The sequence below is a fragment of the Giraffa tippelskirchi genome, chromosome 7 (genome assembly GCF_054371585.1).
Source record: "Giraffa tippelskirchi isolate mGirTip1 chromosome 7, T2T-mGirTip1v1.2.pri, whole genome shotgun sequence".
Classification (NCBI taxonomy): Eukaryota; Metazoa; Chordata; class Mammalia; order Artiodactyla; family Giraffidae; genus Giraffa; species Giraffa tippelskirchi.
The window spans coordinates 110,929,292-110,955,349 of NC_137281.1; the positions used below are offsets into that span (position 1 = coordinate 110,929,292).

The following is a 26,058-nucleotide window of genomic DNA, read 5'->3' on the forward strand; positions in this document are numbered from 1 at the left end:
AGTTCAGCACTGAGAATGCACCAGGGAAGAAGTGAGACACGATGCCTGCCTTCAAGGAGCTTACAGTCTCGGCTTCTTGCCCCTTGTGTTTTCCAAAGCCAGTCAAAGAGGGTAGTGAGCTCAGTACCAGTGGGCTCATGGTAGTTCTTTGTCAAACACTGACCCAAAACATCACCTCACCTCACCCCACCCCGGGGAAGCTTAGGTGTTTCAGGTTGGAAACATCAGACTGCAGGACACCTGTTCTTAGGTTCCCTGGCAATTGCATGTGGTCAAGTACCTTTTTTTCTTATCAAAGTCCACAGCCTCAGTTTCAGAAGCAAAACAAAGGGAACATTAGCTATTCAGGGCAGAGCCTTTACTGTTTCATTCCCTGAGGGAGATTATTAGCTCTTTCTGCGGTGGTCTCTAGGGCAGCTAGAGCCTTCTCATTGAATGCCAGTTAGTTTTGGTGAGCACATCTTACTTTCCCTGTAAAAAACACTAGTTTTGCTTCTGTTTTGCTTAGCATTCAGCTTACTGCCCTGTGAAAAGCAGGAGCACAATTAACATTGTATAAAATGACAAGACGGATGCTAACTCTTGACCCAATGGTGCCCTCAGATGAAACCTAGCAGTTAGTCTAGTTAAATCATTAGAATGCCTACTATGTACCATGTTAATATATTTCATACCACCCCTGCCCAGTAGATATATAATGTGAACCACATAGTAATTTTATGTTTTTAGTAGCCAGATCTTAAAAAGTTAAAATAGATGAAATTATTTAAATCATATATTTAACCCAGTATATCCAAACTATTGTCATTTCAACATGCAATCAATATAAAATTATTAGTGAGACACTACATTTTTTGTATTCAGTTCAGTCGCTCAGTTGTGTCCGACTCTTTGCCACCTCATGGACTGCAGCACTCCAGGCTTCCCTGTCCGTCACCAACTCCTGGAGCTTGCTCAAACTCATGTCTATTGAGTCAGTGATGCCATCCAACCATCTCATCTTCTGTCATCCCCTTCTCCTCTTGCCTTCAATATTTTGAGCATCAGGGTCTTTTCCAGTGAGTTAGCTCTTGGCATCAGGTGGCCAAAGTATTGGAGCTTCAGCTTCAGGATCAGTCCTTCCAATGAATATTCAGTACTGATTTCCTTTAGGATTGACTGGTTTGATCTCCTTGCAATCCAGGGGACACTCACGAGTCTTCTCCAACACCACAGTTCAAAAGCATGAATTCTTTGGCACTCAGCTTTCTTTATGGCCCAACTCTCACATCCATACATGACTACTGGAAAAACCAGAGTTTTGACTAGACAGACCTTTGTTGGCAAAGTAATGTCTCTGCTTTTTAATATCCTGTCTAGGTTGGTCATAGTTTTTCTTCCAAAGAGCAAGTGTCTTTTAATTTCATGGCTGCAGTCACCATCTGCAGTGATTTTGGAGCCCAAGAAAATAGTCTGTTACTGTTTCCATTGTTTCCTTATCTATTTGCCATGAAGTGATGGGACCAGATCCCATGATCTTAGTTTTTTTTGAATGTTTGTACTGACTTCAAAATCTAATGTGGATTTGTAACATTTATCATGTATTACAATTTGAATTAGCTGCATTTCAAGTTCTCAATACCCACATGCAGCCAGTGGTTACTGCATTGGATAGTGAAGTTTTATATAGTTATTTTATTAAAGATGTGTAATTAGGGCTTCCCTGGTGGCTCAGATGGTATTCTGCTTGTGATGTAGGAGACCTGTGTTTGATCCCTGGGTTGGGAAGATCCCCTGGAGAAGGGGGAATGGCTACCTACTCCAGTATGCTTGCCTGGAGAATTCCATCGACAGAGGAGCCTGGTAGGCTACAGTCCACAGGGTCGCAAAGAGTTGAACATGACTAAGTGACTAACACTAACAAGAATAATAGCAACATTTTGAGTGGCAAGCATTTTGGAAGGATTTAGTAGGACTGTCTTATCTAACCCTCCTAATAACCCTCATCTATAGCTGAGGAAATATCATCATAAAAATGGTGAGTGACATCCTTGTCTACAGTGGTAGTACATGGCAGAGTTGGGTCTTGAATTCAGGTAATCAGAGGATTCTACATCCATGGTAGGATGGATTAACTGGGTGGTCTTGAGCAAGTCACTTGCCTGCATTTTGATTTCCTCTTGTACAAAATAGGAAGAGAGGTGGAGAGGATTATCCAGAGTGGGTGTTGCAGGCCTTCATCTTCCTTTTTACTTGCAAGCATCTGGCAAGACTGGCTCTCCTCTTCCCCTCTATGTGGACTTGAGATTTACATTGTGCCTTCTCCAGCTTGAACAAATGGGTCTTCTTAATCTGGACTTTTCTAGTTGGGGTGGCTCTGATTATAAACCTACAAACCTTGTAGCAGGATGGGGGAGCCCCTCCCGTGCCCAAGAGCTGCTACAGTTTCTTTTGACTTTCTTCTATTTTGAGCATCATGTCCAGCTTCAGTTTCTTGATGCTTTGTTGAAAGAAAGGAAACTTGTTGCCTGGGCACTTGGTTTTAATCTTCTGTCTTCTTTGTTCTTAGGCATGTTGTAGAAAGCTCCCCTGTCCCAAGGAAATTCTATATATTTCCATAATTTTCCTTCTCTTTCTCTCCAAGAAATGCAAAGAAAGTAACTGTCAACAATTTTTTTGCATATATAAATTTTAACAGCCCATACATGTCAACTAATCTTTTACCCAGGAAAGAAAGGCTTATTTCAAGTGATTGAAAGTTGAAACACTTAGGTTTTCATTCATGTTGTGTAATGGAATCACTGTGTGGACATGCTACCTTATGATTAAGACCATTTCTCAAATCCACTAACTCTAATGTGTGCCTACTATGTGCAAGGGTAAACCCCTGTTTTCTAGGAATGGATCTTCCACCAGGGAGGGTAAGGCAGATGTTCAACCAGCCACAGCACAAGGTGGACCAGGTACCTTAAGAGGGGTGCAAAGTACTAAGACAGTTCAAACATATAGTTTGGAGTAAATAAAAGTTGTATAGAAGAGTCCCTTCATGGACAAAGGCATGGCAATCCACTCTGGAATGGACATTTTGGCTAACCCAATAGAACAGACCTTTAAAGAAATGTAGGGATTCAGTTAACAGAGAAGGCAGAAAGGACATTTCAGGAGAAGTTGTTTTGTTGCTATTGTTTAGTCTCTAAGTCATGTCTGACTCTTTGTGATCCACCAGGCTCCTCTCTCCATGGAATTTTCCAGGCAAGAATACTGGAGTGGGTTGCCATTCCCTTTTCCAAGGGATCTTCCAGACCAAGGGATTGAACCTGCGTCTCCTGCATCGGCAGGCAGTTTCTTTACCACTGAGCCACCAGGGAAGAGGCAGAAGCAAATGTCTCTGCATGCATCCTGCACCACAAGTAGGAGGAGAGGGAAGTGGCACATGGCCTGGTCTGAGAATTACACATGGATTGCAAGAAGTATGTAAGGAATGCCAGGCAGTTTGTCAGACTCCTGGCATCAGCATCCTGCTCCTAGTTCTCCACCCAAGGGAGATAGCATTCATCAATCACGGCCCACACCTTTTCAACTGACCTCAGGAGTGCCTCATGAGATGAGATCAATTTGCCATTCCTGGTGCAGGGATAAGTGAGGTAGAGACTTGAATACCTTGTTGACTAGTTAGTGGTTAATTGGATAGGCAATAGGGAGCCATTAAAGTCTTGTAAGCAGGGGAGTGACATGGTGGGAAATGAGAACTGTAGTTCAGGATAATGAACTTGGCAATGCTTTCTGGGATGGATTAGAATAGTTATAAGAATGAAGGCCAGTTATTTGGAAGCTTATGGTTTAGGCGAGTGATAATGTCTGGAACTGGAGTGATATGGTAGCCAAAGATAGGAAGGGCAGATATCACAGAGTTAGAATTGAGAGCACTTGGCAAGTCTGCTGGGCTGTGGAAAGTGAAGGGCAGAAGCGAGAGAGGGGAGGGGAGTCATAGCCAACTCTCCAGGTTCCCCGTAATGACCTTGGAATAAGAAAAACAGAGTCATCATGGTGGGGGGAGCCTGTGATTGAAAAGGAGGTAGCGGAGTTCCGAGTTCCGGTGAGTTTGGTGAGGGCAAGAGGAGTCTGCAAAGAATGGTTTTTAGCCTTCTCTCTTTTACAAAGCATAGGTTTTTCTAAGCCATTGTCTCAACTCAGTAGTGCAAAGTAAAATAACCATTTTTAAGCAAACAGTACTGCCCTTTCTCAATGAACAGAGTCTAAGGAAAGCTGCCATCTTTCCAAATATTTGGAAAATTGGAAAGCCTTAATTAGTAATCAGGGAAGGGACATGAGGGAAGGAAAGAAATATAATCCAAATCACTGCTTCCCCAATCCAAGTAATTTACACTTTAGTAACAATGATTGACAGTCAAGCAATGTATCTAACTCACTTTTATTTCTCCCTTGAGGAAAGCACTTGAGTTCCCAATTGTTTTAAATTGCAGAAGCAGTAATTGTTTTAGGAAGGCAGGAGAAGTGGCTTTTGGGAGCTGGAATTTACCGCTGAGGGGAATGTGGACTGTATCTTTAACTAAGGTCACTAGGGCCATATTCAGGAGTCTTTCCTGGGTAAACAGATACCAGTTTAGTCAAAGGGGAATAGCAAAGGAACCAATTAAAGGGCCAAGGGAATAGATTTCACCCAAAATGTTAATAAGCTGCTATTGGTAGCTAAAATGAGCCATAGATATTTTTTAAGCTGCTTGTATCCCAAATAGAATCATTGGTGAAATTTAATAGGAAAAGTTTTTTTTTCTCCAAAATATTTGAAAATAAATATGGGGTCATGGATGTGTTTTGACATACTTACTGTCCTAGAGGAATTGTTCATTAAACTATGCACTTTGATATATTTGTTTACTTAGAAAAGTCAAATGTGACAAGCTGGGTCAAGTGCATCAAGAACTTTATTAACAGGCTAACGCTAACCTGTTATAAAAAAAAGGTGTGAACTCTGCTCTGGAAATCTGTGCTTTGATGTATGGGGAAACCCACACATCTGATTTAGGGGGCAGGGAGGAGACAATCATGGCTTTGTTTGTAGGTGCCAACAGACAGGCAAAAGCCAAGGTTCCTTGCAGAGAATGGATTAAGGTATCAAAACTGTTCACATCTCATTTACATCACGCCCAAGAGTGGACCACAGGTTTTGCTGATTAACACACAGACCATGGCAAATAGCATTGTGTATCTGAAATCAGACCAAGATCAGTAATGGTAACACAAACCATATGTGTGAAGTTGGGCATATGGAGGTTCCTCTTAGGCTATTATCTAACTAGGTTTTTTTCTCTTATTTTTGAAAAGTCTTTTTTTCCAAACCAGGAAGTTAGCAAAAAGCAAAATGTTCCCCTATTCCCTCTCCACCCCACCCCCTAAATACACATATTTATGCCACCTTCTGGTATATAATAATATTTTTTGTTGTCAAAATTTGCAAATCTTCTGAAAGAAAGGTGGGGGTATGTGTTAAAAATGTACTGATTTCATCATTGTCTCCGCAGGCAATAGGAAATGGTGGATTGAGTATCGAGACAAGAAAATCAAGCTCCTACCACCTGAATATTTTCCACTCATCCAATTTGTACTGTTCCTTCATACTGGAGTTTGGGATCAAAGTAACACTGCTGCAGTTCTTTGCCACCCTTGAGTTTCATTCAGCACCTACTATGTGCTGGGGAGTTTCAGTGAAAGCTGGGCGTGCAGAATGATGCCTACAATGATGTGACTTATTAAAAGCTGTTAATTATCTGAATTTTATCATCCAGATGTTATTAACGCCTCTCTAGTATATCTTTTATGGATGAGACTGTACATTTAATAGCAGTAGTACCATGGGAATTGACAATTAGCAGCTACGCATGAACTAGATGCAGTGTGGCATATTTCATCCAGCTTAGATAGTCGTCGACCAAACAGGCCAAAGTTTTCTCCAGTAGAAACTGCCCTGCCAAGTGGTTTCTGGATCCTTCTCGGAGAAAACAGCGAAGGAGCTGAAAGCGACCTCTTCCAACCATACCAGAAATTGGCTCTTCATGGCAATTCTTAACTCACACAGTTACATCAAAGCGATACTAACCCACTGGACGTCCCATCCCAAAGTAAGAAGTGCCACACCCTCAGTTCCCCCACCCTCTGCCTTCCTGGGGGTGTCAGCGCAGGTCGAATTCCTTTTCAGTATCTCCTCAGTCCTGGGCTGGGCTGGCGGGGAGCTACCTGCGAGTCCCCAACGTGGATAACCGGATTTGTCTCTTCCCAGGCTGGCTGCTGATGGGGACGAGTTCTGCTCCCGAGAGGGTCCCAGAAGTAGGTACAGAATGAATCTCACCAATCTTAATTGCTGTCCCTGGGCCGAGGAAAGGGGAGGATTGGGGCACGGGAGGCTCTCCCTTCCTCCTCCACTCTTTTCCCCACCTCCCAAAATTGGCAGCCAGTCCGCAGCTCTCGGTCTGGGGTCTGGAGGGTGGGGAATGTGGGTGTGGGGGCCGGCTGGAGAAGCTCTCGCTAGCGCTGCCTGTGGCCAGACCCGCCTCCCATCCCCTCTCGGGTGCACACTCACGTCCACCCAGACACACTCCGCGCGCTCCCTTGCGCTCTCGCTCGCCCGCCCGCCGCCGCCTGCTCTCTCCCTTTTGCTCTCCCCGGTCTCCTTCTCCCTTTTTTTTTTTTTTTTTTGGTACCATAGAGTTGCTCTGAAAACAGAAGATAGAGGGAGTCTCGGAGCTCGCCATCTCCAGCGATCTCTACATTGGGAAAAAACATGGAGTCAGCTCCGGCAGCCCCCGACCCCGCCGCCAGCGAGCCGGGCAGCAGCGGCTCGGACGCGGCCGCCGGCTCCAGGGAGACCCCGCTGAACCAGGAATCCGCCCGCAAGAGCGAGCCGCCCGCCCCGGTGCGCAGACAGAGCTATTCCAGCACCAGCAGAGGTAGGAGGCTGTGAGAGGGGCTGAGGAGGGGGCGGCGGGAGCCCCGGCGCGGAGCGGGGGGCGGCCGGGAGCGGGTGCCTGGGGCGCGGGGTCGGGGGCCGCGCGCGAGCCGGCCGCGGCGCCCCGAGCTCGGAGCACCCCCTTCCCCTCCCCCCTCCGCCCCCCAGAAATGTTGCAAACTTTTGCAGCCCGTTCTCGGGTTGCGGGAGGATAGGGGGGCGGGGGAGGCGGCAGGAGGGTTGACAGCCGGCGGGCTCACCCCCTGGCTTTGATTTTTTTCTGCAAAGAGAGGAAGAAAGCCGCGTTGCTCAAATTAAATACTCTCCCCCAAAATACGGAGGACCGAAGAGTGGGGGCCCGGGAAAGAAACTTTTAAAGCGGCAGTGTCCTTTTAAGAAGGGGAAAAAAAAATCCTTTGGATGGCCATCCTCCTCCCCTTTTACCTTTTCTCCTCTTGACAGTTTCGGCCGGGGCAGCCTGAGACATGGTGGGTTTTCGGCCCCCCGCGGAGGTGAAAGGGGCGTTAGAAGTGAGAGATCAGGGAAGCCCCCCCGCCCCGGGGGGTGGAAAGGGAGCGCTTCTGGACTTGGGGCGGGGGAGCGACGTGGGTACCTTCCCTGGAGCACAGCCGTGGATTTGGGATTTGGAGATAGGGCTGGGGGAAGCGGGGTGCGGGCTCGTGAGGTGCTCGCCAAGTTGTCTGGCGGGCGCGGCGAGGGGAGGTGCGCAAGTTTGCAGACCCAAGGTTCGCAGCCCGGCGCCCAGGCTGGCGGGGGGCGTGTGCGCGTCAGCGCGCCTGGGGCGGCGGCGGCGGTCCTGTGGGGCGCTCCACGCGCATTCGGAGTGAGCGTCTGCAAAAGCAAACAAGCAGAAAAAGAAAGATCGCAAGGCACCCAAACTTATTTCTGCCCTGGGAAATCCTTCCCTCGCTAAGCGTTTCTGCAAGAACCTGGGAATGGTCAGTGCGAGTTGAATGCTTGTTGGATAGTGCGATCGATGCCCCCACCCCCCGGGCAGTTTTTTACACACTTCATTTGTAGGATCTGTGTGCATGTGTCTGTGTTTGTTTGGGGGGGGTGGCTCCATGACCCCTCCTTGCTTTTTTTCTAATTAAAGTGGAGTGTTGGGAAAAGCTCACCCTTTTTCTTCTTTCTTAAAGGTATGGGAACCTGGTGTGGGGTTTTTCTTGGGGATGGGGGATTATTTGAAAACGCCCAGAGTTTATAAAGAACAGGAGAAAGCTACGGCTTTAATTACTGTTGTAAATAATGTATAAATCACGCCTGTCACTCCAGAGGAAGCCAGCTCGCACGAGCCGCCCAGGGCTGGGGTACAGAGAAGATCTTCAGCCCTGGCTTGGGCACTGGCCCAGCGGGCCCCCTCCTCTTGCCACTCAGCTTCAGGCAGAGATGGGGAGAGCTGGGAGAGGCAAGGGGGGCCCCAGAGCCCCTCCTTTCCTATCAATGTTAGAGTTGGAGGTAGGAATATGGCTGATCATGTGCTGGCTGTTTTACAGTATTCCCCCCCCCCCACCGCCCCACCTTAGCCACACCCCCTGTCCAGGCGCTTTCCCATTCACGGAATTCGAGTACAGTAAAAGCCATCAGGATGACACACGCGAAAAACATTTAATTAAAGGCGATTTCGGAAGAGCGAACACATCAAACCGTGGTTTAAGGGAGAGGGAGGGGGCAGCGAGTGTCGGGAGTACTGGAAGGGGGATGGGGCTGGGGGCCGGGACCTGCCGCTAGCTCGGTGAGTTTGTGTGAAGAGAGCTTTTGGCTGCAAAGAGTATATTTAGACCTGAGACGGTGGATTTGGAATGCGAGCGGGTTATGTAACAGGGTTAATCAGAAACACTGGAGAAAATCCCCTTCATGTGGGGAGGCTTTTTTTTTTTTTTTGGAAGAGGGGGACATAGTATGTAGGAAGCCGCACAAATTTCTGGTTTGTGCTGCCACCCCCTCTGTCTTAGCCATCCCCCTCCCGCGTGTTATTAGCATCTTCAGGTGTCATTCTTGCCAGAAGGTGTTCTTGCAAGAGATCAGGGTGGCAGGCTGCAGAACCGACTAGCAAATCCGTAACTTGCTGTTCTTGCAAATTATATAACCGATGGGGCTTTCTCGGTTCCACCAGTCCCGGAGGCTCAGCAACAAGGGAAGAGGGACAAAGTGCAGATAGGATGCATCTTGTGCAACTGACCTGCTGACCCAAATCCCCTTGCCCCCTAGTGGGCCACCTCCCACTCCGTCTTCTTTGAACCCACCTCTTGTCCATCCCTCCGGAGAGTTAATGGGGGGAGGGAGAGGAGGTAAGGCCCAAACACTCAACTCACATCCTGCACGCAGGCACTCGGTTATATAACAGTCTGAATGGAAAAGGAAGGTCAGAGATGGAGGCATCCTTTAGCTAACACAGCAGTAGTAATAGCTTCCAGAAATTATGTGCATTTGCAGGCTTTAACCTCATATGTACCGTCTGCTCCTCGGGGGTACCAATCTTGGTACATGTGAGCTAGGGAGAAAAAGAGGGAATGTGTAAGTATGCTCAGTAGATGAGAGTGATTTGAAAATGGGAAATGTTTGGGTTTTCAGATGATGTAATGGAATTGGCAGAATATGCAAGTCGGCTCCCAGAGTGTAAGCAGCAAGAAAATTGGAGCTGGCATCCAGTATTAATGTTGCATAAATTACAATATCGGAAAGAAATTAACCTACACACTAGGTGCTTACGCCTTTTTAATACTTAAATCATACAGGCACACAATGCAAAAGGAAAAGCAAACACCATCACCTTAAAATCAGCATTTTCAACCTCAAGGAGGGTTGAGTGGAGTCCTTGGCCTTGGGTGAAGAGAGCCACTTTCTGATCCGGGGGATGCTTTCCCGGGAGGTAGCAGGGTTAGCTTCCAGGCAGCCAGTGTTTGCAGTCTGCAGAGATTGTGGTCAGGATTCTCATGACATTGAGGTGACCTCATGAGACATTACCTAGGTAGACTTGAAGCTATTGCTGGATTCCAAACTCCTGGGAATCCACGGGTGAATGGACCGTGCACTGTTACTGCCTGCACTTCCAAAATAAAATATGTGACTTTATAATCTGAAAGATGGCCTCCCCTTCCTTTTACAATGGGGCAGGGTATGTTAGCATTTTCAGCAGAACTGTTTTGTTTTCTGGGTGCTTTTAATGATGGCTGTTGTTGTTCAGCCCCATCTTTTTAGCCCAATGAAAGGGAAGAAAGGCAGGAGACAACATGGGAAGTAAGAATGAAGTGGAAGAACCAACAATGAATCTTTAATTTAACAAGGCTTTCAGGGACTTCAGGGAGCCCTGAGCATTGTGACATAACTGTTGTTAAAAACCCTCTTCCAGAATCTCGTTAGTATATGCATGCCAGACGCTTACACATTCTACCTCCCTAAAGTTATCCTCAGGGGGCTGTGTGCCACACCGTTGGTCTGGAACACCAGTGCTGCAGGTGGATGGCTGTTAGGGCAGGCTGACCTAAGGGAAAAATCGAAGCCAAAAGATGGGATTAACACTGAAAGGCTCAGTTGGGTTGAGATCGAACCCCCTGGAAGCTGAACTTAGATTGACTTAAAATCAGTTAACAAGTTTAGTTGTAGCCCTGAGGACTTCTAGACCCACAGGAATCTTTGCCTCTCAAAGTACTTCTCCACAATTCACCACTTCAGTCTTGGCTGATTCACTTTCTGGTTGGTGCTCTTGCCTGGCAATTTCGAGCATTTTCTAGAGATTGATTCTCAGATGAGCTTTTCTTACGTGGACTTGGCTCTCCCGGGTGAACAAATGATGCCCTGTAGTTTGAAAGAGCTACTGGCTGGGATAAAATTCTGTGCCGGGGGATGGAATAATTATTTTTTAAACTAAAGGACTTTCATTTTCCAGTAAATTGCTCATAAAAACATTTATAATTATACCCTTTAAAAATGTAATAGAATAATTTTAGAAAATGCATTTGAGGATGATTATGAAAACCTTTTCTGTTGCTTCCCTCTTCTTTCTTAAAAAGAATTGAATTATTAATCCAAAAGTCAAATCCTGAGTGGCTAAAAACATTTACAGCAGACTTTTGTTTTTATGTTAGTCACCTGCTGGAATTTTCCAAAATCTTCTGGTGTGAAGAGGAGCCCTTGGCTTTAGAAAACATCTCTGTTTCTGAAACTGAAATATGGAGGCTGCAGGGACGGACCTCCCTCACCAAGAGACATTAAGCTTGTGTTTTCAAGTTGGTAGAGCTGGGGGGTACAGTGCATACTGCTGTTTCTACACCAGACTCCTAAGAGAGATGTAGGGAGATGTGGGATTGTTAATTGCAATAGATAGTGCCTCTGGATGCAGATGTTCTGAAGGTCTTTGGTGGCAGCTGAATCATTTTTGAAAGCAAACTGACTCCTCTCCAGAGCTAGCCTTTGGACTGTGAATCAGGCAAGCCCAGGTGTTCTTCTCCATGAGCCATACTCTTTGTCACTTCTGAGTTAAGACGCAGTTTTCTCCTGATTCTCCCATTCTTACCTTGAGGAAGTTGTGGTGTGATGTTGGAAGGACTGACTAAGTTGGGTGTTGCTTGGAACCCTGTTGATGGAGTGTGGGCCATTATAGCACATACCAGTTTTTCTGAGGGTGCTCTCTCCAACCCCCACCATTTTTCCAGTCTCCTAAGCTCATCTATGTATTTCTGTCTGTGGAAGCAAAATACTTAACTACATTTCAAGTATCTGGGGAGAGAATTGTAATGTGATTGCCCCACGTGCAAACTTTTTTTATAGAAAATGTCACTGTTCTCAAATGTCATATCCTCTTTGTCTTGTACAAGCCAGTGTGCAGAGACTCTGAGGTAGACAGCATCCTTCCTCCTGGAGGGGACCCCTGACCCATTCATCCCAGATTAGAGATAGGTTCCTGCAGAGCAAGAAGGGTCTGCTTTGAAAGGCCTTCAGGTGCCAGAGCAAACAGCAACCTAGAATGCGCAGTACCTTTCTGAAAATGAAGACTATCTTCCTTGCTGAGAATTTAAGAACAACCTCCTCTCTGCTTCTCTCTGTCTCTCCAAGATGTTCTCCCTTCCATCATTTAAAATAATTTTTTTTTTTTTTAATGAGGATTTGTTTTATTTTTCCCTTGGTATCTCATTCAGAAGGGCAAGTGTTGGTTGAAATGAGCTCTTAAAATGTTCACCCATCTTATTAAGCTGTATGTTAAGAAAAATACAATTGAATCCTTATGAATTAATGCTTGCCCAGAACTCTCCAGATAATCAGTTTCAAGCATTGATTAAGATACAATAAACCATGATTTTTCTATAAGAGTACGAAGGCATCACTGATGAACTTGCTTTCTGGCACAGTGAGCAGAAACATTTTTTGTCTTTTCCTTATCAAATGGGTTTTGAAAGTGTGCTGGTCCCCTTTCCTGCCCTGGGAAGAACACTGAGGATGTAACTGAATCTTTCTTAGACGTTTGGGGATCCTTAGGATACCGCAGGGTCACTGTTCTGAGGATGAGTTCTGATTGTACATTATAGAACTGTAAATGGAAACGGTGTTAGAGATTGGGCTAAATCTGTCCTGATGCTAGCTTGGAAATCATTGTTTGTTTTTTTTTTTTGGTTAAATCCTCAATATCTGTCTGTTTTGTTATTTGCCTCCGTTGTTTTCTCAGTTGCAAGTGGCAGAATAGAAATTCATGTCAGTTAGTTGATTCTGGTTAGTTGAGGTTTTTACTTTAAAATTTCAATCCAAGTCTAGACTCTAGACTTGTTTCTCTAGAAAATGTAAAATCATTCTCAAAAATTTAGGAAAGCTATTGTATTTACAAATAAGTTATGTGCTGTATTACCATAACATTATGCAGTTTTCTCCTGTGTAATGGTACACAGAAATATCAACTAATTTTGCTTCTTCCTTATATGTGTTGAAAGGGTTTCATCAACCCTGAAAGTTAGGAAATTCTAGAGTTAGAAGGAAGATTTCAGGAATGTCAATAAAGAGCATATAGATCTCCCTAGAGGAAGCTCTTTACCCAAGCTTAGGCCTTTGTTCACTGGACCAGTGTGGTACCGCATCATCAAGAGCTGACTTTCTCAGGGCCGTTGCACCTGAGTTAATGGTCGTCTGTAGTTATCTTGTGATATCTTTGATATCCTACTGTTGAAAATTCAGCTTGGGAGTCGTGGTGTTCTTTTGTGACAGCCTTGTTGTTGTTATTACTTTGCTTTTGGAGTAAAGACATCAAGGAGATTGTCTCAAGAAATGGTTAGAAAGGTGGAGTGAGGCATAATGAAATATAAATGTACCATAGCCCGTGGGTTAGGCAGGCTCCATTCCAGATCTGGCTCTTACGTACGTGCTAATGTTAAAAGGAATTATAGGTAACAATTCCCCTGGTGTTGGTGGAAGAACATATTTTTTTTCCTAACACACGTTTATGGCCTCCACTGACATCATTATTACAAGCTGTCTCATCACATTATGTGCTGTGGCACATGGGCAGTGGCGTGGCCCTGCAGTGTCCTGGAGATTGTCTTGCCCACACAATGCGGCCTTCGAGGCACTGTCTGTAGGGCCCAGACAATGAAGGGGACAGGCTTCACACAGTCTGAGAAGTGCCGGAGGCCTCCAGGCCCTCACAGGTAGTTGCTACACCCCTGCTGCTTTCCCTGGAGCTCAGTCTGAGGCTGAAAACAAGGAGGAATAATCAAGGTGTAGAGGATTTATAATCGCCAGCCCAGTCATCTCTAACAGCGTGATTGGGCATTGGAGTTTTGATCATGAATGATTATGAAGTTTTTGGAAACAATTAGGAAGTGCCTGCATCCGTGAACAGACCATGATAGATGAGGTTCTTCCTGGGTACCAGGAAGGGTACCACTCAGTACAGGATTCTCACGACTGTGAAAGAGGCAGCGCACTGTTAAAAATACCTAGCTTACTTCGGGGGAGGATTTGGCTGAATACTGATGAAGTTTATGAAATATGAATGTTGTGAAGTTGCTGTACGTAAGTGGTGGGCGTGTGTGAAAGAAGTAAGAAGCAATAAAATAGTGTATAAATGACACTCTGAAACTTGATGGACTTGTGTACGTGACAAGAATGGTGATGTTTGGTTCTGTGCCTAATGGGGGAGAATAAACTGGCTTAAAATCTATATGTCAAACTCGATGTGGGACTAAAAATTAATACATAAAGAGTCATTTGACTTATAAGCGAAGAGCGCTACTGAGGAGAAACAGGCAGGTTGCAAAGAATAGAGGTGAAACGAAATGGGGGAAAAACAGGAGGGACCAACACTTGAATTTATAATAAAGTATGGTAATCACTGTTTTAAATAATCCAAACTATTAACGACTAGGTAGAGAATTGCTGCTAGGTAGAGAATTCGTTATAGCCCAATGAAAAGGTATCGCTGCGAATTTTAGGTTGTGCGCGAGAAATCCTCTTGATCCCCAAAGCATAAATGCATGTACCGAGAAGCAGAACTGCACACATTGTAATTTTTTCTGTCTTATGCTGATTAATTGACAGCCGACTGTATGCCTCTTTCCTGAAGGTGACTTTACAATCTCCAGACACAGACATTTCTCTCAGACGTGGAGTGAAGGAAGGAGAACCACATACTAAAGTGTGTTTCACTGGGTGAAGTATTTGGGAGGAGGGAAGATGAGAGTGGTGAAACAGGGGAAGGGGGTTGTGCGTACAGAGATTAAGGATGCTGCCTTTTGGGGGCTGGGGAGTGGGGGCTGCGAACCAAGGAAGGGAATCTCTAGAGGGAAGGAGACTTACATGCAAAAGAGAATGAAATTAGCATTGACTCTGTAATGGCTGGGAACGTGCCTTTCTAATTTTAAATTATCTTTAACAAGGACGATGAACAGAGGAAAAGTTGACACTTTGAGAAGTTTTGACGAACTTGTCGAGAATGCCAATTGACAAAGGCAGGTAAGGGAATACTTGGAGCAACAGAACAAGAACAGGTCTGAAGGGCAGGCCGATGTGCTTCCGAGTGTGTTAAGGGAATTGGCGGGCGTGTTTATTGACTCTTCTAATTAGTTTTAAAGAAACCTGAAGAAATGGACAGAGACGGAGAGATGCCCTGATGGGATGCCGCCCTTCCAGGAGCAAAGAAACCTGTATCATCCCTTATGATCGATGCCAGTCATGGGGAGGAGTGACTGCTTAAAAGTTAATGGATTTCTGAGAGTCAAATCAGAGAAGAAACAAGGGTATATTGCACAAGTTTAAAAACTTTTCAATAAACTGCATTGCTTTGCATTTTCACTGTACAATCATAAAGCCAGTGGATGATGGTAAGAAGGCCACAGTGACAATACGGCATGTACTCCCAGGAACGTTTGCATGACAAGGATAATATAGCTGAAAGGACAGGGCACCTGGAAGGGTGAACTGCCCATAACTCTCAATTGTGCAGGTAATGAAGCAGGGGGAAAGCAAGGCAAATGAAATACTTTGATAATCAAAGACGATGCTTCTTTCAGTGATCATATTGTTTGACTGATGCTGACAAGGGTGAAATTGCCAGAATTGTATTTTACCGTTTCTGGCACTCATGACCCACTTTGGATAAGCACGTTTCTACAGAAAGTGCCTCAAGATTGGTGAGCTGCTAAACTTTCTCGAGACCCCCAGGAGAATCAATAGAACAAATGAGGTACCCCTGAGAGGACTCTAGAAGATTCTAAAGCTCAATTTCTAATCTTGAATGTGGGGGTGCATGTTCACATATATGTAGGGCTCACTCACGAGACTGCCATTGGTCATGTTGTATTAGACTAAAGCCTGTTAGAGCCAGGAGGGGTCTTATGAACCATCTCATCTACCCTCTATCCCCATTTAAACTGGCTCTCACAGAGGTCAGAATATGCCTGAGGCCCCATTCCTGGTAGGTAACAAGGCTGTGACTAGAACACAGATCTTCTTCCTCCCTAACAGTGTTCCTTCCACTTGTATGCTGTGTCAGGATGCTCAGAAGTTCCAGTAAGTTCCTTTCCACCAGGAGATGCCCCCCTCCGAGGCTATTACGATAGGTATGCAGGTTAACCCAGCCTTAGGTGGAGATATGTTTGAAGGTCAGCGCACTTTGTCTTGGCTGTCCATCAATAGCAGAACATTCTCAGTATTATTATTTTTTAATCCCATCGGGCATTTTTATTATTCTTTAAAAATTAGCTAGTGAGCTTGTGGCTCTGCCAGTAAAGCCGTTCGGGAGCATAGTGAAAATTGTGTCTGCGTCTCCTGTTCTGATTTAATAGAAAGTAAAATAAGGGACCTAGAGTAGGGCATCCTGTTCTTGGAGCCTTTAAGCTCTCTGGAGCTGGAGGCAGCCAGCCCTAGCTGTGCAGTGGGGGAGGGCATCTCTCAGCAGCTGTCATGTTTCCTCAAGGCAGAGGGCTTGTCTGGGCCTTTTATGGGGATGCTCCTGAGCAAGTCTGCAAATGGAATACTATGTAGTCAGTAAAACTCAGGTAGTGGAAGATGCTTGGGATCTTGTGCTTAGTGAAAAGTCACAGCTTTCATAGTAGTGTGCATGGAATGGGATCATTTTTATAAAAACTCGTGTGTGTATGTTAACATGGACCCAAATGTACCTAAATGATGAAATGATAAAGTGGTCATCTCTGGATGGTGGGGTTATCTATGAGTTTCTCTTTCTCTGTGCCCTTCTCTATTTTCTGAGTTTCTTGCATTAATGTGTGTATTATTTTTGTAACTGGAAAAAAAATAAATCTATTTTTTTTTCAAAAAGATTGTGTGTTCTGAAACTGATGCTACTTTGAGGGAACTGATTCTTAACTTAGTATGTTGCAGAGAATTTCTTGATGTTTCAGGATGGAGCAAGTTTTCTGGCCCAAAGAGCAGCGACTTTGATGGCTGTATTTAGCCAGGAAAACAAAGGTCATTCAGCTTGGATATGAAAACAAGTGTCCTCATATTGGAATTTCTTGTCCCTCTAGCGCAGTGTCCTTCATGTGTTTATTATGAGAAAAACACAATATATTGAAAGCCAGTACACAGATATATCACACACATCAATAAACTTTTCATATAAATTATCCATTACCTGCAATGCTCTGTTATCTTCTCTCTATTATTTAAAGACAAAATACAAGTCATGAGCCACCACATTGGTTTCACAATCTATATGGGTGGCTCTATGAAGTTGAAAACCCGTGTCCTTGGCATGAGGCTGAAGCAGCCTTTCTGTGGGCCCTGGCCTGACTGTGGGAGGGAAGAAGGGAGGGAGGGAAGGAGGGAGGGAGGTTTCCCATAGTCACTGATGTGGGACTCCAAGTGTTACTTTATTATAATTTCAAGGAAGAGCTGAGGGAGGGAAAATAAGGTAAATACTTGTTATTTGTAATTGTTCAGGATCTTTATGCCCTTTTAGTACGCGCTCATTAACATCCTATTTCATTTAGACATGCATCTGCCTAGTCTGGTTCAGCATATAGATTCTGGGAATCCCTTTGCTTGCAGTTTGTCATCACTGTGTACAGGCGTGAGGGTGGTATTCTTTCAATCAGTAAAAATTTACTGAGCACCTTCTCTGTGCCAGGCACTGTGCTAAGTAAACTCTGGGGAGAAAGCAATAGATAAGGGAAGTCAGAATCCCTGCCTTGCTTGATCTTAAGTTCTCCTGATGACATCTTGGTGTAGCCCCTTGCCTGGGTCGCCTTTGACCAAAGACTTCTCAGGTTTCTCCTCCACATCTGTCTTGACCTCAGCCTCTTTTACCTCTATTCCTAGTATGGGCTGGGGCTAAAGAATCTGCCAGCAATGCAGGAGAGTTGGGTTCGATCCCTGGGTTGGGAAGATACCCTGGAGAAAGGAATGGCAACCCACTCCAGTTTTCTTGCCTGGAGAATCCCATGGACAGAGGAGCCCGGTGGGCTACAGTCCATTGGGTTGCAAAAAGGCAGACACAACTGAGGAACTAACACCTTCACTTTCTTTTTTGCTAGTATAGGCCCTCCTCCTCCTCTTCCTCTTCTTCCTCATCTGAATTCCCACTTTTGATCTAATCTCCTTGCTTCCTGAGATCCTACATTCTAGCTCCTGATAAGACTCACCCTCTCCCTCTTGTAGTTCTCTTTTATAGTGTTCAGACACATAGATGACCTTGCTCATTCATTCAACAGGTCACCTCTTCCTTTGCCAGGTTTCTTTACATTGTCTTCTAGTATTATTTCCTGGGTAAGAACCAGGTCCTCCCAAGAAGATGAGCTCCATGGTGTATTCTTTCACACCTGCTCAACACCTTGCAAAAAGTAGGTGCTCATTAATTGTGCAGATTGTCTCCCACATTGCCCTGGAGAGCTGTTTGTCATCTCAGAAGATTCAGGTCTGCACTTCCCAGCTCTACAAGCACAGCTTCTACTTGCTCCCATCTCCAACTGGGCCTTGGGTTTGGACCCAGCCACCCTAGTTTGTCCCACTTCTGTCTCTCTTGGATCCACCAGTCCTGCCCTCTGTTGTGGCAGGTCCAGGCCTGCTCCAGTCTTGAGCAACTCAGACCATGATGAACAGCTTACATGGTTGTTACAAGCCTGCTGGGAATGGGTCCCAGGTGTGCTAACTGTGTGACCTTTGGTAAGTTCATTCACTGCTCAGTCTTTTCCTTATGTCACCTGAGAACTGGGGCTGTTAATGATGCCGGCTTCCCAAGGTGCTTGAGAAGCTCACCTGCGAGGATGCCCATACAGCTTCTGGCGGGATACCTGGCACCTGTCCAGTGTCACTCTGGTGATGGTGGTGATGGCGGAGCACATCCAGAAGCAGGGCCCCTCCGGCTACCTCTCCCCATCTCCTCCTCAGGTCTGCAGCTCCTTTTGCTTCCTGTTTCTTATTGGTTGCTCTGTGAAATTAATGAGCCCCAGGACATCAAGGGCCTCTCATTTAACTACCAGTTCTCTCTCCTGGACTGGATCCTATGCCAGTCCCTCAGTTCAGCTGCCATAGGCTAGATCCTGCCAAGTTAAGACAAATCACTGAAGTTCAAGCCCATCAGCCACTTGTTGGGTTTCCCAGAGGTTACACGTCATACCTTCAAGAGGAGTCAGGCATGGAATCCTGAACAAGAGGAGAGTCCCACTTCTGCCTGCTCCCCTCCCCTTTGTCCTCCCTATTCCTGTAGTACTGCTGGCTGCCCCCTCCAACCATCGAGGCTGGGGGAGCACCCTCCACCCCACTGTGCTGGGTGTTCTCTCATATCTCATTTCTCAGTACCCCATCCTTGCCTGCCCTCCCTTCCCCTGTAGTTACTTTCTCCTCCCTGCCAAAAAATCACATTGGAGAAGCCTGAGTGCAAGGGTTCCATTCAACTTGCTCTACATTAATGCTCCACTATGGTGACCCACTGCTGAGCCTTTCACTTGAAATGTAATCTAATAATTTACATGCACTTTGCAAGCAATACTCTCTGAGACTCACAACCTGCTTGAAATCACTCTACTGTTACAGTATTTGAGCTGATGAGAGAGCAGCGTGAAAAAGAGTAGTTATTGGTACTACAATGATGTTGGGTAAATCTGGGAAAATAATGTTAGCTCAAGATGAGGGTGTGCTGATAGATTATAATATCCTGTCTTAGAGAATCAATTAAGCTTGCTAAGGGCCTTTGATTGATTTTTGGCTTGTAATTGGACTAGGCTAGGTCAAAGTATGGTGGGGTAGAAGTGTAGGAAGCTAGAGGAAGTGAGTCAGGCATGGAATCCTGTCTTCCTGGGATGCTGTGAAAATGTTTTCGTTTTGATATACTACATGACTTTTACAGAATTAATTGGCACTGTGATTAGGTTGTTTTATTTCTTCACTCAAACATGTTGGAAGCTGATTCTAATATGCAGTAGTAATGAAAATAGAGTAATGCTGTAATAATAGTGCCATTGTAAAGTGAATTACACCATTAAGCATCTATTTTGTCTAATCTGTATTGTGATGGTGTGGGTGATACACACACATACAGACTTAGAGTAGCTGGTCTTTAAGAAGCAGACTCTAGCAGAGAAGCCCCAACCATATAACACTGAACAGTCAGGGAATGAAAATAAACCGTTGTTCAGTGAAAAAGTAAATTTTTAAATCTTCAAATATACACACATATTTACGTACACATATACACACACAGACACATACATATTGTACCAGTCAGGCAGATCAAAAAGAAAATACATGATTAGCATTAAAGTGCTTGCTTGTGTTGCCTTTTTAACAACTTGGTTGGCTTGCCTGGGGACAGGTATCAGTTATGGCTGACCAAGTCAATTATAGTATCAAGGATAGCATTTGAAAACAAGGCTTCGTGTATTCGTTTCAACCTTTTCATCCTTATTATCATGTCTGAGAGCCTCTATTAATGGACATGTCTCAAGTTGGGGGAAAAGCATTAAGGACCTAAGAACCGGGGTCATTTTATTCTGTCATTCATCTCCCAAGAAAGAACATTGGCCAAACAGCTTCTGCCACAGCAGGAAGATCAAGACATATTTTTATGCCTTAAGTCATAAGCTAACCCTTGAGCAGAAATGAGATCTGTGAAGGCAGCCTCAGATATGGCTGCTCCCAGTGGGGCATGTGAATTTAGAAGTCCCAGGGTGAATTACTCTTCATTTTGGTTCCAGGGACTTTAGCCCTGAACCTGCAGGAGGATTGGCATCACCCGGGAAGTTTGGCAGTAAATGAGCATGGATTTCCAACCGTGTCCAGGGAGGTCCTGGAGACTTACTTGGTTCATCTCCGGACTCGGTTTCTGGCTCCACGACCTCCTCTCCATGTTTTCGTGCAGAGGCCATCTGGAAGGGATTTTGCTGGTGCTCTGCATTTCTCACCTGCCCTCACTCCACTGTTGTGTATCTGCAGCATTGTCAGTCAGCACCCCCACCTGGTAATCTGAAACCCCAGAAACTCCTCATGTGAAAAGTTGAGAGTTGAGATTTTACGTGAGCGTGCTAAGTCGCTTCAGTTGTGTCCAACTTTGCGACCCCATGGACTGTAGCCCACCAGGCTCCTCTGTCCATGGAATTCTCCAGGCAAGAATACTGGAGTGGGTAGCCATTCCCTTCTCAAGGGGATCTACCTGACTCAGGGACTGAACCCAGGTCTCCTGCATTTGCAGGCAGATTCTTTACCATCTGAGCCACCAGGGAATCTGAGATTTTATATAGTTTAAGATATATTTACCTTTCATTATATAATGCTTACTCTGATGATCAAAATAGTGAAAGCAAATTTTCTTTGTAAACAATTGAGCATTTTCTGTATCTCAGATCAACCATGTTGATTTTTAAACTCCATGAGCATTTGAGGAGAAAGTACACAGCATCCATGGCTGGCATCTGGATTAAGAAAATAGTAGAGAAAGTTTATTGCAGACTTTGGTAAAAAAAAAATATCAGTATCATATTGTTCCCAATAAAATATTACAATGAAAATTACCATGGTGTTTGACAACATGTTGGTATTAACTGGTCTTGTCCGTTAATACGGAGAAGGCAAAGGCACCTCACTCCAGTACTCTTGCCTGGAAAATCCCATGGATGGAGGAGCCTGGTAGGCTGCAGTCCATGGGGTCGCTAAGAGTTGGACACGACTGAGCGACTTCGCTTTCACTTTTCCCTTTCGTGCACTGGAGAAGGAAATGGCAACCCACTCCAGTATTCTTGCCTGGAGAATCCTAGGGACGGCGGAGCCTGGTAGGCTGCCGTCTATGGGGTCGCACAGAGTCGGACACGACTGAAGCGACTTAGCAGCAGCAGCAGCAGCAGCAGTCCGTTAATATTTCTCAGTAGCAAACACACTCTGGTTTTAGCATTAATTAGTTACAGACTTTATTGAAGTCACATTTTGCTGCATCAGCTCAGTTTATCTTCTCATTGGTCTGAGTTCCTGGAGGGCAGTGTTGTAGACTGTCTTGAGTCTTCTGTACATCTCTGTCTCTTATTTGGGCATTCAGTGAATGCCCTCAGGATGCTAGTGATGGTACAGTTTAGAATCAATATGTGAAAAATGAGCCAGCCAAGGCAAAACTGGGATGAGACAAGAAAATCTGATATTCTTCGAAAGCTTCAGATGTTTAAAGGTGATGCAATAAATTGCCTTCTTTCATTGATGCGTCAGGTATTAATTGAGCACTTACTATGTGCCAGATCCCCTCTTGGTCAGTGGAGGTACAGAGTTAAATGAAAGGAATTGACAAGCAGGAAAGACACATTAACTAGTAATTTCAAAAAAAATACAGAGAGTGCTATAATATTAAAAAAAATTATAATGCACATAAGAGGGCAAAAAGACTTAAAAAGGAATCAGAGAAAGCTCACTGAGTTGGTTCATCTGCCTATTTTTTTGAAAAATGGCGAGTGATTTGCCTAGAGGGCAAAAAGTGAGCAGGCATTTGGGCCAAGTTTCATGAAATGCAGGTTCATGGGACATTTAGGTCGGGTGAGGGCAGTTGAGCCTTGCCGAAGCAAGGGCCAGGAGATGAAGATGGAGAAAGAAGGCAGGGACTCAGCTAAGTTTTTGGACCTTTTTCTAGGGCAAAATTTTGAGCAAGTGAAAAATACCTTGTTTCTTTACTTAAGGGCTTCCCTGGTGGCTCAGTCTGTAAAGAACCCGCCTGCCAATGAAGGAGACTCGGGTTCAATCCCTGGATCAAGAAGATCCCCGGGAGGAGGGAATGGCTACCCACTCTCCAGTATTCTTGCCTGGAAAATCCCATGGACGGAGCCTGGTGGGCCACGGTCCATGGGGTCGCAAAGGGTTGGACATGACTGAGAGACTGTACACACACACACACAGAGTACTTAAGCCTAAGTATGTTGAAGTTGGGGTGGAGGATTGATGGTGAGAAGGAGCCAAGTTAGGGGATCTCCGTGGTGATTCTGGAGAGACATACTGCAGGCTGGGGCTGGAATGGGGCTCGAAGTTGGGCATGGAGGTGAAATTGGAGGTGCATGATAGAAGTAATGACAGCAGTGAGTCAGCCCGAGTTGGGTGTGATTATTGGCTGGGATGGCTTGACGACAGGGGTTCCAGTTTGGATGGGCTGAGTTGGAGTTGCCGGGGACGTGTCTTCTGGGCAGCTGGAAATGTGGGTCTGGCAGGGAGTATGAGACAACATGTCAGCTGTGGAATTAAACAAACAAACAAACAATCATTTAACCAGGAGGGATAGCTGGGGTGGAGATGTTATGAAGCAGCATTTTTGAAGGTGAAAATTTTTACACCAGGTTTTGTTGCTGGATTTTGAAATGCAATACTGAGAAAATAAGCCTAAGGTTCAGGTGGGTATGGCTGAGAAAGTAAAGAGGAGGGATTGGTACAGTGACAGAGAAAAGTATCATAAAAAACTGGCTTTAGACTCAGAAATCCTACACAAGGCATGCACGTACACACAACATACACACACATACACCCCAAACCAAGAATGTCTTTAATTCAGAGTGAGGTTTTAATGCATATTGATGCTCTGGATTGCATTTGAGTTTTATCTGCTTGGGTGGTGGTCTCCTTCCCAACACGTCTAACTGATGATTGTAGAGTTGTTGCCCTTTAACCCCACCTTTTAAAAACTTTCTGCACAGCCCAAGATTGATTTATCCTGTCTCTAAAGGGAATCTGCCTCGCGCTTGGCAGAACCTCAAGGTTGGGGGAAATAGAATGAATAATTGCTGTGGAGAGGTCTCCACACTGCCCTGGGAGAAAGACATCATGGGAGAAAAACTTGAAAGAAGGTCTTGAGAAAGAGCATGAGATCTTCAAAGGATGGGTCTAGCCATGGGAAACTTAAGGGAAGATAAGGGAAGATTTTTTATTTTTAATTTGACCATTAAGAGACAGAGAAATGCACAACACAAGTGTTTGTTGGTAAGGAGGTGGTGACAATGTTGATGATTCTAGTGGAATTGCTGGTCTGCACATTGATAGTACTTAGTTTGCAGGGGCCTTTCACGTATTCAGTAGCCTCTGAAGGCCCTGGAAAGAAGTTGATCACGTCCCAGACCATGGACGGACTAAAGAATAAAGAAGTGTTGTGTAATTAGGGAGACCTGTTGACTTGGAACAACTCCAAGGAGTGCGACAGGAGGGGGCTTAGCCTGTTGGAAGGGCCCTCTCTTCACCTTCTGACGTGGTGGCCGAGCTCCTATTGTTTTCAGTGAGCTCTAACTAAAGACTTTCCCCACAGATACTCTGCTAATATGTCACATGAATTATTTGTGTTATCTCCGAGCTGTGAAATTAGAGTCCTTTCCCCACCGTGCAGTAAGTAGATTAACACGAAAGCCTGTTTTGTATGGTATGGGGGAAACCAAGCCCGTATCAGGAACTGTTTTGTGTGTGTTTGATCTGACAGTGGGGAGGCCTTGGGATGCCGGTGTCTTTTAGACCTGAAAGCTGAGCTCTGGCTGGACTTTTCTTCAAAGAGGTTTAAATTTTATCCGTTGGCACTTAAGTGGGGGAAGGAAGGTTTGGAGTGGGTGATTTCTTGGATGAATCTTTTCTTGCTGCTGTTTTCTTCTCAGTCTTTTTAACTTTGCAAGAAAGCCCTTCCAGTTCTACGAGCAGACCCCGTTCAGCACGTTGGTGGCCAAACAGTCCCCTTTTGTTCAGCGAGTGTCCTATTTTGGTTTCTCTTGAAAGGTGCCCTTCGAGACAGCGGAGTCTTTCTTCTGGCTGTTTAGAATCAAGGCCTGAAGAAACCTAAACAGAAATCATTCTCAGCCCAAGCCAAGAGCCTCCTTGGCTTAGTGAGGCTAAGCTCACCCACGCAAGATAAAATCTAACCAGCCGGCTACCTGAGACCCACCTTGGGGAGCTCTCCAGCTTGACTTTTCACTTGGCCACCATCCCAAGCGCCAGGGAAAGCTGAGGGTCATGGCCTTTCTATGCAGAGATGCAGGAAGAGAGTTATGGCTCCTGCTGAAGAAGCATAAGGTTGGATTATGTTTTAAAGCAGGGGTCCCCAACCTCTGGGATCTAATGCCTGATGATCTTAGATGGAGCTGATGTAACAATAATAGAAATAAAGTGCACAATAAATGTAATGTGCTTGAATCATCCCCAAACCACACCCCCCTGCCCTGCCCTGGTCCTTAGAAGAATTGTCTTCTACAAAATCTGTCCCTGGTGCCAAAAAGGTTGCTGAAAGGGTCCAATGTCAGCTTGTTAACAGTTGAGGCTCTATAAGGATCCTGGGAAGAAATGGCTCAGAGGAGATCTTTATGACCATAAACCTAGTTGTCTTAGAGTGGTGTAATCTTTCCTCTTTATTACTCAAGATTTCAGTGAGTTCATTTTATTCCATTTACTTTTGTTTTTTTCTCAAAGAACAAGATATCCATAACTTTAGCCCACCTTAGATGTTTTTGTTGTTCCCAGTTCTGTCTTTTTCTTTCACAAATTAGGTAAACTGTGTCACCTGGGAAAATTAGGGCATATATAGGATTTGATAGTTTAGAGATTGTGTGGTTTGAAGTTACTTTATTTGCTTCTGTTGTAACAGGTATGGGATTAGGCTCTGTAATTAGAGAATATTGTTCCTTCCCCAAAGATTCTCTGCTTTAGGGCTCACAAACCTCCTTGTACAAGTACTGCCTTCAGTTTTGGAATTTTTCTTTCTACTTTAGGTATTGCCTGGGTCAGTCAGGTGGAATAGGGGAAGACTTTGGGGCTTTGTTAGACAAAGACTGGCTAGACAAGTTTGATCCCTTGGGCCAATTTGGAGCCTTCTTGAGCCTGAGGTCATTGGTATATTTAAATTCTGAGCTTCCATTCATACTGGTCAGCACTGTTCTGTTCCTCCTCATTAACTGCATATTTTCACCTGTATTTTCAGAGAAGGAGATACCTGCCTCTCAGGGGACCCCCCAGCATCCTGGGCACATCCACCCAGCTGGCCCCAGTGAATACAGACAACTGAAAAATGAAGTAGTTTGGAGATGGGCATCGTTTTAAGGCTAAAGTCATACATTTTAGAAAGTTAAGGACTGGTTCTGTGACAGGGAAGTTGAGCTAAATATGCAGTTCTATTTTAATTTTCACTTTATGCCAAAGCGAAAGCATTGGGAGATAGGCTATAAATG

At 44.9% G+C, this 26,058-nt stretch overlaps 2 protein-coding genes across 3 annotated transcripts in view; both read left to right on the plus strand.

Moving 5' to 3' along the window:
• Nucleotides 1–5,773, plus strand: part of LOC145512873 (uncharacterized) — a 606,383-nt gene extending 600,610 nt beyond the window's left edge. The window contains exon 7 of one of the 2 annotated variants that reach the window (XR_014058879.1): nucleotides 3,206–4,354. Coding sequence is in view for 1 of the 2 variants with exons in the window: in XM_081507585.1 (XP_081363711.1) it covers nucleotides 5,523–5,668 (146 nt within the window). In the remaining variant the exon portion in view is untranslated. Of the gene's footprint in view, nucleotides 1–3,205; nucleotides 4,355–5,522 lie in introns of those variants that run through there. The other variant, XM_081507585.1, reaches the window with a different exon arrangement.
• The window catches only part of RORA (RAR related orphan receptor A), a 796,368-nt gene continuing 775,832 nt past the window's right edge, over nucleotides 5,523–26,058 (plus strand). The window contains exons 1-3 of the mRNA XM_081507580.1: nucleotides 5,523–6,119; nucleotides 6,278–6,324; nucleotides 6,704–6,944. Coding sequence (XP_081363706.1) covers nucleotides 6,779–6,944 — 166 coding nt within the window. The 5' untranslated portion in view covers nucleotides 5,523–6,119; nucleotides 6,278–6,324; nucleotides 6,704–6,778. The remainder of the gene's footprint in view (nucleotides 6,120–6,277; nucleotides 6,325–6,703; nucleotides 6,945–26,058) is intronic.